The following is a 16,303-nucleotide window of genomic DNA, read 5'->3' as shown; positions in this document are numbered from 1 at the left end:
ACACCAACAGCAATACCAATACCACCCCCGCCAACAACAGCCACACCAGCAGCAATACCAACAGCGCCAACAGCAACAGAGGCGGCCGCAACCATTGCCGCAGCAGGCGAGAGCCTTTGCTCTCACCCAAAACCAGCCCGAGAAAAATCAGGGAAACCTGGCAGGTATGGGCAAGCTTAAAGGTTTTTCCATAATGATTCTGTTCGATACTGGTGCCTCGCATTCTTTTATATCTGCCCCTTGCGTAGATACCTTAGAAATCGAATCAGAACGAGCTAAGTGTGCCTTAAGAATCACTACACCCTCAGGAGGAAGATCTACCACCACACATGTTTGCTCGAACGTAGAATTTGAAATAGGAGAACTTAAGATGGTAGCGAACAATCTTAATATTCTGCTCATGTGGGACGTAGATATGATCTTAGGAATGGACTGGCTAGCTGAGAATCACGCCACCATCCTTTGTAGTGAACGAAAAATTTCTCTTCGACCACCTGGAAAGGAACCGACGGAATTTCACGGCATAGGTATGAAGAAAAGAGTACCAGTGATATCCGCATTACAAGCCAGAAAGGAGATGATGAAGGAAGGAAGCACAGCTTATCTCGTCTACCTAAACGGGGAAGCTAGTGAAGACAAGAAGGTGGAAGATGTGGAAATAGTACGAGACTTTCCAGAAGTTTTTCCTGAAATATTGCCGGGACTACCTCCAGACAGGCAACTAGATTTCACCATTGATCTAGAACCTGGATCTGCCCCAGTATCAAAGGCACCATACAGGATGGCCCCAAAGGAACTACAAGAATTGAAGGTGCAACTACAGGAACTCTTGGACTTGGGTTTCATCAGGCCCAGTGTCTCGCCTTGGGGAGCGCCTGTACTCTTTGTCAAGAAGAAAGATGGGACCATGAGAATGTGCATTGATTATCGAGAGTTGAACAAACTGACGCTTAAAAACAAATACCCTCTTCCAAGGATAGATGATTTGTTCGATCAACTCAAGGGAGCCAGTGTATTCTCAAAAATAGATTTAAGGTCTGGGTATCACCAGCTGAAGATCAGACCAGAGGATATACCCAAGACCGCTTTCCGCACAAGATATGGTCACTATGAATTCGTTGTCATGCCTTTTGGTCTAACCAATGCACCGGCAGTATTCATGGACCTCATGAATCGAGTTTTCCATCCATACTTAGACAAATTTGTCTTAGTGTTTATAGATGATATCCTCATCTATTCTAAGAATGACCAAGAGCATGAAAATCACTTGAGAATCATCCTGGAGACATTAAGGACGGAGAAGTTGTTCGCCAAATTCAGCAAGTGCGAATTTTGGCTGAAGGAAGTAATGTTTTTAGGACACATCGTATCAGCAGATGGAATTAAGGTGGACCCCGCCAAGGTGCAAGCAGTGCGCGAGTGGAAATCACCAACCACACCTAATGAAATCCGGAGTTTCTTAGGTTTGGCGGGATACTACCGGAGATTCATCGAAGGATTCTCTAAAATAGCGAGACCAATGACGCAATTACTTCGCAAAGGAATCAAGTATAAGTGGAACGAAGAGTGTGAAGCCAGCTTCCAAGAGCTGAAGAAGAAATTGACAACTGCACCAGTGCTAGCAGTTCCAGCAGCTGATAAGGAGTACGTGATCTTCACGGACGCGTCCAAAAATGGGCTAGGTTGTGTGTTGATGCAAGAAGGAAAGGTCATCGCCTATGCCTCACGGCAACTAAGGCCACACGAATTGAACTACCCCACTCATGATCTGGAACTAGCAGCAATTGTGCATGCTTTGAAAATTTGGAGACACCATCTATACGGAGTTAGATGTGAAATCTTCACTGATCACAAAAGCCTTAAGTACTTTTTCGAGCAGAAAGACTTGAACATGAGACAGAGGAGATGGCTCGAGCTCGTGAAGGATTACGATTGCGGTATCAACTACCACCCGGGAAAAGCTAATGTAGTAGCTGATGCTTTAAGTCGTAAAACTCAATCCGAGTTAGGACTTCTTCTCACTCAAGAGGACGCGCTTGTAAGGGATTTTGACAAATTGAAGATAGAAGTGGTTCAGCCACCGGCAACGACAAGAGCAATTATTGCAACTCTGGTAGCCGCCCCAGACCTCAGAGAAAGGATCGTCAGTGCCCAGAGAGCGGATGAGGACTTGGAAAAAGTTCGTCTCAAGATCCGAACAGGCACGCCAGGAGGCTACCAAGAGGCAACGGATAACGCCGTTCTTTTTGAAGGAAGATTGTGTGTTCCCCATAACGAGGAACTCAGAAATGAGATCATGAGTGAAGCTCATGACACGCCCTATACCGCTCATCCCGGGAGTACCAAAATGTACCAAGATCTGAAACAGAAGTTTTGGTGGGACGGAATGAAACGAGATATAGCCTCGTTTGTAGAGCGCTGCCTTGCATGCCAGCAAGTGAAAGCTTTACATCAACGACCATATGGGAAATTGCAGCCATTAGGAATCCCAGAATGGAAGTGGGAGCACATAGCGATGGATTTCGTGACGGGTCTACCCAAAACAAATAGGGGCAACACAGCTATTTGGGTAATAGTAGACCGTCTCACGAAGAGCGCTCATTTTATACCGATTCCAATTACCCATGGATCGGAGAAACTAGCCCAACTGTACATCCGTGAGATTGTACGGCTACATGGAATACCAATATCCATTACTTCAGACAGAGATTCAAAATTTACTTCTAGATTTTGGATCAGTTTGCAGAAAGAGTTGGGAACAAGATTAAACTTTAGCACCGCCTTTCATCCTCAAACAGATGGACAATCAGAAAGGACAATTCAGACCCTTGAAGATATGTTGAGGACAGTGGTGCTAGACCGAGGAGGAAGTTGGGAATCAGTGCTACCGTTGATCGAATTCGCCTACAACAACAGTTACCAGGCGACCATTGATATGGCACCCTATGAGGCGCTGTATGGAAGGAAGTGTAGATCACCACTTTACTGGGATGAGGTGGGTGAAAGAAAAATCCTTGGGCCAGATGCAGTAAGCGAGATGATCGAGACCATCCGCCAGATTAGAGCAAGAATTAAAGAGGCCCAGGATAGACAGAAGTCTTATGCCGATACCCGACGAACCGAACTACAATTTCAAATTGGAGACAAGGTTTTCCTGAAAGTGTCACCCTCGAAAGGGATCGTTAGATTCGGTGTTAAGGGTAAGTTGAGACCCCGTTTTGTAGGACCTTATGAGATCCTTGAAAGAATAGGTCCCGTAGCGTATAGGTTGGCGCTGCCACCTAGCTTTGGAAACGTCCACAATGTGTTCCACGTGTCACAGCTGAGACGGTACGTGTTTGACCCCAAACACGTGATTCACCAAGAGGAAATGATTCTTAACCCAGACTTGACGTACGAGGAAAAACCTGAAGCCATTTTGGACCGAAAGGTGCAAGAGTTGAGGAATAAATCGATCGTGTCAGTCAAAATACTGTGGAGACACCATGGACCTGAAGAAGCAACGTGGGAACTTGAGGACCAGATGAAAGAAAAATACCCAGAACTTTTCACATAGGTATGCAAATTTCGGGACGAAATTTTTGTTAAGAGGGGTAGTATGTAACAACCCGCTCTTTTATATTTATTTTAGTCCAATATTGCGTGTTTATTAATCTATTTTTTGTAAATGAAACGCTTTATGAATTCCAACTATGATTCTGAATTACGTAATTTGGAAACAGATTCGCTACACTAGCAGTATGCATTTATTTTATCTTCGCGTGTTTAAAATCGCGACGTTAATCTTTGAATCAATGAATAATTATTATTCAAAGTTATAACCAACTTAGCAAAGTTGTGTTACTTATTAATCAAGATGGAGTTTATTTTATATTGTTACTTAAGTCGTGAATTATTTCAGACTTTGAAGCCAATTAAATCTACGGATTTAATTTAGGTATTAGAATGACGAACGAATTAAATCTATGGATTTAATTTAGCAATCTCGATAATAATACAAATTAGATTTTTACTACTCCACCACCTGCCACCCCCCCCCTAAGTTCAAGAAAATGGGAATAACAATAAGGTATGGAGACATGTGCTGCACACTCCCCTATCCCCTCTTGAGCTTGCTGCACCTTTTCTTTTCCCACGCCTATGCAGCAGGCTGCCATGCCCAAGTACACCTAAATATGTCAATCAGCCACCCTAGAATGTACCTCCTCCCATGTATACAAGCTCCCAGCCAAACCACCTCGTCATTCAAAACAGCCAACATTGTTGCATTCTCTTCATTCTTCATTTGAGGACTGCACAAGGAGAAGTGAGCCTTTAATTCATCCTACCAAGTATTCTCAAGGTAAGCTTGTCTTCAATGCTCCACCTTCTTCCCTTATTCCACCTGCATTAATGCAAGAACAACTTTATTATTTCAGTTCGATCTGCTGCTTCATTTAATCCAACCACAACAGCCAACAAACACCAAAGCAAGCATCATTCAAGGTATTTATACTACCTCAGTTATCCAATCGAGTTCGCATTCATACCAACGAGCATAATCATGTTTTACCACTACATCAAACAGTCCATGTTATGTATAGCAATAGAAAGACTTATGTGTATACTGCCACTGCACTCTAGAACACAAACCATGAGGACCTCACACATAGCACATGAATGAACGAACAAGGATAGCGATAGCATGCTCACTGACAGAGTGTTAAACCCTGATTCTTTCTTACTCATAGAAGCTTAAGCTTATCGATACTCAGACATGGTAGGAAGAAGACGAGTCAAGGATATAACTTAGCTTTAGGAAGAAGGGACGCGGCCTGTTCAGGCTGATCAAGAGACGACGAGCAGCAGCGACTCGGTGCTCGGCGGTGGGTTCAGGCGAGAAGCTCGCCTTGTTGCTCCACGACCTGTTCAGTTGGGCCGAGAGACGAACGAGACGACGCGATGATGGAGCTCTCACCGGCTTCGGAACTCGGAGCCCGAGAACGACAGCAGCGGCTGCCGAGGGTCCAGCTGGCGACGGTGGCGGCAACTCCAGACGACTGGCAGAACTACGCCGGCATCAGAGGGACGCGAGGATGATGGTGCTGCGCCGGTCTCGCTGCGACGACGGCAGACTTGTGGCAGCAGCCGGCGGACTCCTCAACGAACAGCAGCAGTCGGCGGACTCCTCGGCGACAGCAGCAGTCGAAGGCGGCTGACTCGGCGACTTCAGGCGGAGCGGGACGGCGCGGCCAAAGGCCAAGCGCCGCAGGTCGCGGCCCAGAGCAGAATCAGCAGCAGGAACAACGGCGCTGTAGTGAAACGTTGAGGGAGGTGACTGACCGACAGTTCTTCGCCGGAGGAGATTCGAGAGAGATTGAGAGGTGAGTGTTTGGGTGGTTACCGATGTATGCGAGAGAGAGAGAGATGGCTTCCGGCGATGACTCGCCGGGAAGAAGGACGCCGGAATCAAGCGAGAGAGAGAGAGATATGTTGCTGCAACTCTTTTGATAATATAGAGAGAGAGATACTTCAATGTGTGTGTGCGTGTGTTTTGTTGTTAGAAGAGAGAGAGTTATATTTTAAAAAGTGTGTGTGCATGTGGTGATTGAATAAAAAGAGAGAGTGGTTCGGTCATGATAAGAGAAGGAATATTTGCTTTAATACAGATAGATAGAAAGAGACGTGAGAGATTGGTTTTGTGATAGAAAATAGAGAGAGGGACCGAGATTGTCGGTAGAGAGAACCGAGAGTGAAGACTTAAGAGAGGAGTGGGTCTTTCTCAGTTGGGCCGGGTTTGGGCCGAATTTTTGGGCCCTCTTATTGGGCCTAGTTCATTTTATTTGTTGGGCCAGAGATTAATTCATTTTGGGCTTCCCATGGGCTTCTATTAATTTTCTTATGGGCTTCAAATCCATATAATTGGGCACCTATTATTTATTTATTTAGGCCCAATAAGAATTATTATTTTAGGCCTCATTATTAATCCTAATTATATTTAATTAGTGATTAATTTTAAGACTTACTAATTATTAATTAGTAAGTGAATTAGATTATTTTTAAGATGAGTAGATTATTAAATATTAATAATCCGACCTCATAAGACGAGCTTTATTTCCTTAAATAGGATTAGCATCTCATAATATTATTAAAGGAATATGAGTCATGCATAATCATTTCACGCATCCTCATTTATTGAGATTTTTCGAGAATTAGAATCTTATTTTATTTTCTCGGTTTAAAGGTCAAGCACCAGAGTTAGAGCTAAACCGTGAGTCTACTATCCAGGTGGGCTTTCTTACGTATAAATTAAAACCATATAGTAGAATTGTTAAGACTTTATGCTTATGAAATTTTGAATAATATTGTCAATGCCTAAATGCTTTATGTTTTGTTATTAATTGCCTATCTGATGTTAATCGAATTCGGATTCTGGATGGGACCGCAAATCCCTTCGGAATTAGTGTACACCTTGTGATCGTGAGTCATCTAGCGGGTTGGCCGATCATAGTGTCCGTAGAGGGAGGCCTCCCTCTCGGCACGAGTTACTGATATGGTGATTAATGATATTAAAATGCCTGCGCGGGTTATTGATGAAATAAATGATATTATGTTTGGTAAATACGAGTCTTTAAAAGAAAACCCTCGTATCTTACTACTATTGAAAGGCTTGACAATAAAATATTATGCATGTATGTAAATTTCGGCAAGTGTCCACTAAGTACTCTCGTACTTAGCCCTGTATGTATTTATAAATGTGCAGGTTGAGCTGTGATCGAGGATGTAGTGTGCAAGCGGAGCTTTTGTCGATCTAGGATGAGTACCTCAGAGTAGAGTATATGTCTTCATACATATACTCAAAATGTTATTCCGCTGCGAACACTGATTTCGTTATGATATTATGTTATTTGTCAAACAATATGTATTATTTAACAATGTTCTCAAACTCATTGAGCACCCTTTTTCTGGATATTATTATGTACGGTCCCCTTGTGGCCTTCTTGATATCTAGATATTTCGATTGATTTCCTTATACAAGTCGAGTCATTAAGAGACTGAATATACCCCTTTCTAAATCCCGCTCCTAAATTCCCTCCCTTAGTCGCGGTTTCCCCGAATTTGCTATCCTTAGCAAGTGCGGTCGTGACAAACACTAACCGTAGAAGGGCTTTGTAATTTGGGAATTCTGGTGGCAGAGCTGCACGATGACCAAAATCGATGCATAGGGTTTCGGTAGAAGGCACAATGGCGACTGAAAGCGGCGAACAAGATGTCGACGGCGTATCCCGGCGCAGCAGTGGCTAAAAGTGGCGATTAAGAGGGAGACGAGGGAAGTGCGACGAGCTTGGTGGCTGACGTTGCTGCGGCCGGGGAGGACAGAGGGGGGGCGTGCTTCTATGGCCGGAACTTGCCTCGGCAGCGGCGGCGACTATCTCTCAAAGAGGGAGAGATCGCGAAGAGAGAGAGAGATTTGGGGAGGAGATGAGACGCAGCGAGGGTGGGTGGCAGCGGCGCGACGCAGCGCGACAAGGGTGGGCGGCGACGGGCTGGCTCGGGGCAGCGGCGCCGGCGGCGGAGTCGAGAGGGGAGAGAGAAAGTCGAGAGAGACAGGGAGGACGAACAAAACTAGGGCTTCTAGTTTGGGGGGGGTTAATTTCTAAATTTCCTAAATTTTTTTCTTTTTTTCTTTTTTTCACTTTTAATATTCAATTTTTGGTATTTAGATTTCTAATTTAGATTTTTAATTTACATTTTATATAAGTGTTGATAAAATAAAAAAATGTTATGAATTTTTTATTTTTCAAAGTCTATATCTAGGAATAAATTCAAATTTTAGGATAAATAATTTATTTGTTATTTTTTAATATAATATAAGAATGTAGAAAATTATTTTAAAAAAATTAATAAAAAAATTATACATAACAGTTTTTAGAGACGCTCATACATAACGGTTCAAAAACCGTTGTAAATAACTCTTATACATAACGGTTCAAAAACCGTTGTAAATTACTGTTATAAAATATGGTCATAGATAACGGTGGCACAACGGTTTTGTAATACCGTTATGTATGCAACTTATAGATAACGCAAAAACATAACGCATTTGTTCAAACCGTTATCTATGCATTTAGACAACAGTACATAGATAACGGATTTTCGCAAAACCGTTATCTATTCCTAAAAGTGCGCTCATACATAACGGTTTTTGAAAAAAACCGTTATCTATTCACTGTTATGTATGTAAACTTTTGTAGTAGTGCATCAAATGTGCAACATATTATGTTATTTTTAAACTGACAGCTTATGACTATGGCTTGAATTTGTTGGGAATGAATTTGCAGCAACTTTGATGTTTATGTTTGTGCATTTAGTTTTATGTGTAAAGCACTATATTCCTTTAGCATGTCAAATGCTTATGGTACAAAAGCACGATACATTGAGAATTCATAATATAACAGGGGAGATTATATCATTCCATAAAGAGAATTCATTAACAACAACAAGATACATTAAGCATCATTCCATAGCATCAAAATAGATTGGAGATTTACAGATAATTTCCATAGCATTTCACAAAGTTCATGCTATATAAGAAGGTTGATTATCACACACCATGAAATAATTAGAAAAATGAAAAGAAAATGGCTTCTCCTTCTAACACCCCTTGACTCTTCTTTCCAACTTGCAATCACTGACCAAAGATGATCAATTTCAGCTTCCAAATCCATAGGGGGCTTCGAAGTTTCATGCAGCTTTACAAGCTTGGTGTTTTCCTTCTTCAATGCATTTATAACTTCCCGAGCTCTTTCACACATTGGTTCGTCATACCAATCAAAGAAACCACAATTCCGGGTCTGTGAAATCAAAAAATCAGTATTAATTCCATGTTTAGGGCAAAAACAAAATGAGTGATAAGAAATTGATTTACCTTCCAATTTCGACACCCATAGAATCTTCTACCCGGGTTTTCTTCAGTCCAAGAAGTCAGTTTCGTAGCTTCCAATCTCTTTCCTTCAAATTTACAACAGCAATACCTAACCTCATCGCCATTCATCACCTGCCGTCTACCACGCGACGAGGATGACCCGAATCCTAAGCTCGAGCTCATGATAATATCTCGATTCCTTGTATACTCAACAAACCCTAACCCAATTGACGAAAATCTTGTGGATTTCTCTCAATTTCCAGCAACCTCGCAATAAAATTAGGGTTCCTTCAAATTTGAACCCTAATTCCTAAATACAATAGCGTTGGAAGGGGTGGGGCCCAACGATTTTTTTTTGAAGACGGCGTTAAACGCCCGTCAAGCCTCCGGATTTAATTGCACCATTCTTCCGGGACTCTGGGGAGGTCAACGCGCTTTGACCGACTTTGGGGGGCTAAAAGCTCTAGGGGGTGTACTACAAGGGGGAATCTGCACCTTTGCCCTTATTATTATTATTATTATTATTATTATTATTATTATTATTATTATTATTATTATTATTACTCCCTCCGTCCCCAAAATAAGTTCCTCTTTGGGGACGGCACGAGTTTTAAGGAAAAGTGGTAAAGTGTATTGATAGTGGAGAAAAATATGTTATAATTAGTATTGAGAGTGGTGAAAAGGTGAAAAAGTGTTATAATTAGTATTGGGAGTGATGAAAAAGTGAAAAGTAAGAATAAATAAAGTATTATTAGTGGTGGGGTAGTTGTCCAAAAATGGAAAGAAAGAAAGAGGAACTTATTTGAGGGAGATCCCAAAAAGAAAAAAGAGGAACTTATTTCAGGGACGGAGGGAGTATTATTTTGATAAATTACACAATTAAATAGAGATTTTTTAAAAATCGTACCACGGTGGACTCGAACCCGAACCTCAAGTCTTAGAGATTAACCACATACCGTTAGACCAATACACGTACACAAAACTAAATTATCTTGCTATGCCTTTTTGTGGGACCAAGAGAAATCCATAAGGACCATAACCTCAAATTCTTTATATTTTCTTTAGGACAAATATCATATAACGTTCGGTCGCATGCATTTGTAATAATTAAGATCATAAAGTTTAAAACTGTTGATAAATTTACACATAATATTTAAACATTTTTGCAACCGTATACGGTCGGTCGCATGCGTGTTATAAATGATTAATGTAATATCCACACAACACTAATTAAAGAGGTGATTGTTACGATGAAATGGAAAATGTGGTGACCATTTTTTCGTCCATTCTCATTCATATGATTGGTAAAAGGGAGAATCAGACTACTACATAACATGACATAAATAAATCTCGCAAAGAGACCTACTCATCACGTGCGGTGAGCTCGACAAATATATTATTCACCAGTTTAATTCTTTTTGTTTTTGAGTTGAACACACACGTACTTAACATATTTCACACGCCAAACTGATAAAGTCTAAACCTAATTTGAGTTGGCCACATTCGATATTGAATATGAGCCCCAAATAATTTTCTTTTGAATGCTATTTGTTCTTCTTGTAAAATAAAATATGGAAAGAAACCAACTCGATAAGTATATCAAGTTTATGGTAAAATAATAATATGTACAGGGTGTGTATCCATTGGAAAATGTAGATAGCTAGAATTTATAGCTCAAATTTCCAAAAGCCCACAAATTGTCGCCTTCTACAAAACTTGAAATTCTAAAGAGAAAAAAATAATAATTCTGGATTGATGCAAACGTCTGAGATATGGATAATGTTGTATAGTGTAGTAGTGTACTGTGTAGTGTACGTGTAAATGCGTATCTTTTGACTCTTAATTAATGGCATGCAATAAGTGAAATATGGGAAAATATATTGCATGGGAAGGAAATACGAGTTTACGTAGTATTGTTTTGTTTATGCTTTAGATTCTTGTGACGTGTTTAAGATAAATCTTACCATCGAACCAAATAATGGATAATGGATACACATATCACATTCGTTTCCTTCCATTTATACATTTTATTGTACCAATATATAAACCCCATTTCATCTTTCGCAATTTCATTTTCATACATTCATCACTACTCGAAGCTAAACTACTGCATCCAATTAATAACATATGATTTCCACAAAGACTACTAAGATAATGGTGGCCCTCCTCCTAGCGGCGTGCATGGCTGCCGCGGTAAGCTCCAGCGCCGGAACCTCGGCGATCTTCAATATTTGCGCTGTCACGAACTTCAAGGAGACCTGCCAAAAGAGCCTCGCCGGAGCCACCGGCACTCAACCTAAGGACCTTATAAAGACGGCGCTCGACGCGGCCGCCGTGGAGCTTCACAGCGCCGTAGAGAGCGCGGCCACCTATAGAACAGCATCGGCGGACGAGATGGCGCAGGGGGCGTTGATGGTGTGTGAAGAGATGCTCAACACCGCCATCGATGATCTGAGAAGGTCGTCCGACAAAGTAGACAAGATCGAAATGGGACGGCTGAGCTACAACATCGCCGCCGTGAGGAACTGGCTCAGCGCAGCCGTCACGCACAAGGAGAATTGCATTGATGAGCTCGAGACCACCGCAGGTACGTACCTAAAAATGAAAACTAATGTTATACATTATCAACGTTTCTAATTATAATGCACGGACATTTCAGTCATATATATATTACGTATGAAACAAGCCCTTATATATTATATGTTTTTACTTATATTAACGTATGTTATGTTTATGTACGTAGGCGAGATCGGTGAGAAGGTGAAGGGGATGCTGGAGACTTCGAGCGAGTTGTTGAGTAACGGTCTAGCAATGATCGCCAACACCGAACCAAAGCTACTCGGGGAAGAAATTCCTCCTTCAGATGCGGATGAGGTGCCGTCACCGGCGGCTGTGGCTCAGAAACTGACGGTGGCTCAGGACGGCAGCGGGCAGTTCACGACCATCAACGACGCCCTCAAGAGCTTGCCCCAAATGAGCGACGCACCGGTTGTGGTTTTGGTGAAAGCCGGTGTTTACAAGGAGTATGTTGTGGTTCCCAAGGGCATGAACAACGTCGCTCTAATCGGAGATGGGCCGTTGGCCACCGTCATTTCCGGCAGCAGGAGTAACGCTACTGGTTATCGGACTTCTGACTCTGCAACTCTCAGTAAGTAACATCGCGTATTCAACCCTAATTTCGAAGAACCTAGCTAGGGTTATGTATAGCATAATTGTGTTGCTTCCTCTAACTTAATTGTGTCTAGTGAAGCCAAAAATTCTACCAAACTCATAACGAATAGTAACTTAATTCATTATTTTCTTAAACACATATATATAGTATGGCCGATGCTGATTATTGTATAATAGTTAATTTATACAAGTCAACATCTCATGTTAACTGCATATATTTAATAATTTGTTGTTTAGAATTACAACTCACACTTACATGCAATAGTAATGGTGGAGGTCATTGGTTCGAGTCCTCCGTCACCGTCATGCGGTCTACTTATATAATTTATCAATAAAAGAAAAAATCCTAATAATTAACCTAGCTAACATATGGATGGCCATATATTCCACTGCAGCCATCAGAGGAGAAGGGTTCTTGGCGAAGGACATCGGAATCGAGAACACCGCCCCGACGACCCAGGCCGTGGCGGTTCTAACCGCCGGCGACAAGGCCGTGTTCCACAACGTACACATCGACAGCCTCCAAGACAGCCTCTACGCCAACTCGTACCGCCAGTTCTACCGCGACTGCCGCATCAGCGGCACCATTGACTTCATCTTCGGCGACGCCATCGCTGTCCTTCAGAACTGCGAAATCGTGGTGCGCAAGCCCCTCCCCAAGCAGTACTGCACCATCACCGCCCAGGGCCGGACGGAGAAGACCGGCGACGGTGTCACCGTGATCCAAGGCGTAGGGCCGGCCCTGACATTCTGGGGGCCCTAGGCGAAAGGAAAAAAAAAGGCCCCCTGAAAAATGAAGCTTCATAATTTTATAGCAAACTTGAGATAGTTGCATATATAACTAACATTATTATAAAGTGCAATAAATCATAAATTAACGATCAAATAATTATAGAAATAAAGTAGATTTTTAATATTTTGGGAACAAAATTATCAATAACCTCTTCAAGAATACCCCATGTTTAAAGTATAAAAGTGCTAATACATTTAACCTTTTTTGAGATGTAGTAGAATGCAAATATATTGATTTTAATTTTAAAAAACTTCTTTCTACTAAAGTTACAATAACCAGTATAGTCTTTTTTTAGGGGACAATAACCACATTATAATCAACAATATTCTATATGCAATAAAAATATTAGAAAAATAATCTAAATTTTTTAATAAGATTAATATTAGTGGACTTGTATTTATTTTGGGGCCCCCTAAATTTAGGGGGCCCTAGGCCCTTGCCCCTTTGGCCCTATGCAAGGGCCGGCCCTGCCAAGGCGGCAACATCACGGCGGAGGAGGCCTTCCTGAATGCACAGCCGCCGGTGCAGGCGTATCTGGGGCGGCCGTGGAAGCAGTACTCGAGGACGATCATCATGCAGGCGGACATCGGGGGGTTCATCCAACCGCAGGGGTGGGCGCCGTGGAATGCGAGCAACTTCGCCCTCGACACGCTCTTCTACGGCGAGTGGGCCAACAAGGGAGCCGGGTCGGATCTCAGCAATCGGGTCAAGTGGAAAGGTATTCAGAATATGACGCTGGAGATTGCGGAGAGCTTCACTGCTGGGAAACTGTTTGTGGATGATGAGTGGGTCAAGAACACTGGGGTTCCCTATGTTGCTGGAATGCTGCCTACCGCTTAATTAAGTACATAGCTACACCTACTTATTAATTAATTAGTTATTCATTATTATTAGAGCTATTTAATTATATTTTGAACACCTTGACAATATTTTGTTAATATGTTAATGAAGATGGTGTTTTAATGTTACTTACATGTGGTTCATGGATGGGATCTCATATATTTTGGGTGTTCCACTATCAAATTCGTTATTTGAATAAGATTTAGTTTAATATTACTCCATCCGTCTCTCAAAAATTTACCCTAAAGAGAATGATACGCATTTTAATAAAAGTTTATAAAAATTATTTAATGATGAAATCGTATATAAAAATAATGTTTTAAGAGTTGTAATTGTAAATGTCATGGCGGAGTTATGTACAAAAATAGAAAAAAAGGGATTTGGAACAAATTTTTTGGGGACACCCAAAAAAAGAAATTGGGGCAAACTTTTTGGGGACAAAAGGAGTATAATATAATGGATATATAGTAATTAACATTTACGGAATTTAAATTTTTAAAAATTGTATAACCTACTTAATTATGAATTTCTCAGTCTTATATAATAATTAATTATTAACTAATAAAATTAAAATATAATGCTAAAAATTGATTATATACCCTAATTTGTATAATAAATTCTAGTTACTAAGTATAAAGTTAAACTAAAACACAGAAATTGAAAATTGAAAAAAAAAAATTAAAAATTGAAATTGGTGCATAATGGAATATCAAAAAGTGGAAATACATGGATTTCAAGTGCTACATTTGCACATCTTAAAATTAAGTGTTTAGATACCTACTTAAATTTACAATTATTAGCTAGGGTTTATTAATTTTATATGTTGCGTGCATGAAATGCTGCCCAAATAATTATTAATTTAATCATCATAAAAACTTGATTGCAACTGGTTGCATGGAGCAATAGTATTGCACCCGACTCAGACCGACAGACCCTAACTCGCAATGGCTTGACCCGAATCCCTTGAAATTAAAAAAAAAATGAAAAAAAAGAAATTAAAATCAGTAAACCCTAGCAGCCTCTATTTCCTTGCCCCCTCTCTCTCTCCCTGCTCTCGTCGTTTCTCCTTCTTTTCCAGCGAAGGCCACTGCCACTGCCACCATCGGCGTCTCCCTCTCTCACCTCTCGCCTCTCCAAGCTCACCATCCTCTCTATCTCTCTCCTTCACGCCCGACGCTCTCTCAATGTCTCCTCTGCTCTCCGCGCACAGTCGTCGGCAGCCGATCTCGCTGCTGCACTTCTTCATCCCGACTCACTGGCTGCAGTTTTCCATTGTCAGCCACGCTCAGAATTGAACGCTTTCTCGCACACCTTTTTCGGGTGAAGGACTCAAATTTTCTTTTCAATATCACATGCTTCGGATCCATAATTTTCCAGAATTCAAATATTCAAAGTGCCAATCGCAATGTGAAACTATGGTTTGAGTTCAATTATTCAAATATTCAAAGTGCCAACCTTAATCTGCAAGCTTTTAGCCATTTTTATCAGCAGATTGGAATCCAAAATGGGGATTGCAGCGGCGGCGATCAGAATCAATTAGGGAAGGAGAATTCGCAAGGATCGCGGCACTAGCTTTCCTCCATTCTCATTTGTTTAATTTAGATTGATTCACGACTATGATTGAATCATCGGAATGCAAGCTGCTTAAGATTTTCGATTTGTTTGAAATTAATACCATAGAGAAATGATGAAGCTGCGATCATTGATCTCATATCCATACCGCCTTCGTTTTGCTTCTTCTCTTTTCTGCTCAGCTCAATTCAATGCCCATGCAAACAGGTAATATTGTCTTCATTTTTCTAGGTTTTTTTAATGCTTTTTATTTTTTTGTGTGTGTGTTTTTTAACTTGCAGTGTACGTGGAGTAGAGTATGTATGTAGCAGGGTGGAATGAAGTTGGTTGTGATTTTAGTTTGTGGTATCCAATTTTGAGGTATGTTGTCAGATAATTAATGTTGGTTGTATTAATTAGTATAATGATAATGAGTTGCAGTGGGCTTGCTTGTTTGTTACAAGTTGGGAAAGTTTATTGTAATACAACATATGAGCTGCATCTCATTACACACACTAGTGCCGCACCTATGTTATGCACGGGTTATGAATCATAAATTTTTGCCAGATAAAATATTTAATATACTTTTGGTTCTGTAAAAAAAGTGGCGCAAATTTTAGTGAAAGTGGTTAAATATGTTAGGAGTTTAGAAAGACTCCCACTATAAAGGTAGTATTAATAATAATAATAATAATAATAATAATAATAATAATAATAATAATAATAATAATAATAATAATAATAATAATAATAATAATAATAATAATAATAATAATAATATATTGTGGGTGGAGAGAGTGCCTTATCATGTGGTAGAATAGGTCAATAAATTAAGGCCCAATTTGATAGCCTTGTTATAGCTGAATTGCTTCCTTTCATGGGCTAAAATTCCTGTTTGACAGTCAAATAAAATAATCTAGGAAGCCCATGTAAAACGCTTGGTCCGGGGCTAAATCACTGTTTCACCAAGGAAACACAACCGAGCCTCCCCCCGGGTTAGCTAAGCTAGAGTTCCAAGTTTAATTTTCTTTCACAAAATTGCC

General features: G+C 40.8%; 1 protein-coding gene and 1 long non-coding RNA gene across 2 annotated transcripts; one reads left to right on the top strand and one right to left on the bottom strand.

Annotated features, from left to right (window-relative positions):
- Positions 1 to 3,946: 3,946 nt before the first annotated feature.
- Positions 3,947 to 5,483, bottom strand: LOC131003206 (uncharacterized). The gene is made up of 2 exons (XR_009094583.1): positions 4,499 to 5,483; positions 3,947 to 4,384 (listed from the first exon to the last, which is right to left on the bottom strand). It is a non-coding gene; the product is annotated as an uncharacterized LOC131003206 (long non-coding RNA).
- Positions 5,484 to 11,059: 5,576 nt separating this feature from the next.
- LOC131003180 (pectinesterase-like) lies at positions 11,060 to 13,709 on the top strand. Its single transcript, XM_057929662.1, has 4 exons — positions 11,060 to 11,492; positions 11,649 to 12,053; positions 12,472 to 12,804; positions 13,345 to 13,709. The coding sequence occupies exons 1-4, from the start codon at positions 11,060 to 11,062 to the stop codon at positions 13,707 to 13,709; spliced, it is 1,536 nt and encodes a 511-aa protein (XP_057785645.1).
- Positions 13,710 to 16,303: the final 2,594 nt, after the last annotated feature.

The sequence above is a fragment of the Salvia miltiorrhiza genome, unplaced genomic scaffold (genome assembly GCF_028751815.1).
Source record: "Salvia miltiorrhiza cultivar Shanhuang (shh) unplaced genomic scaffold, IMPLAD_Smil_shh fragScaff_scaffold_8_1, whole genome shotgun sequence".
Lineage (NCBI taxonomy): Eukaryota > Viridiplantae > Streptophyta > Magnoliopsida > Lamiales > Lamiaceae > Salvia > Salvia miltiorrhiza.
The sequence above is the reverse complement of the archived record's forward strand: the minus strand, read 5'-3'. Positions and strand labels throughout refer to the sequence as shown.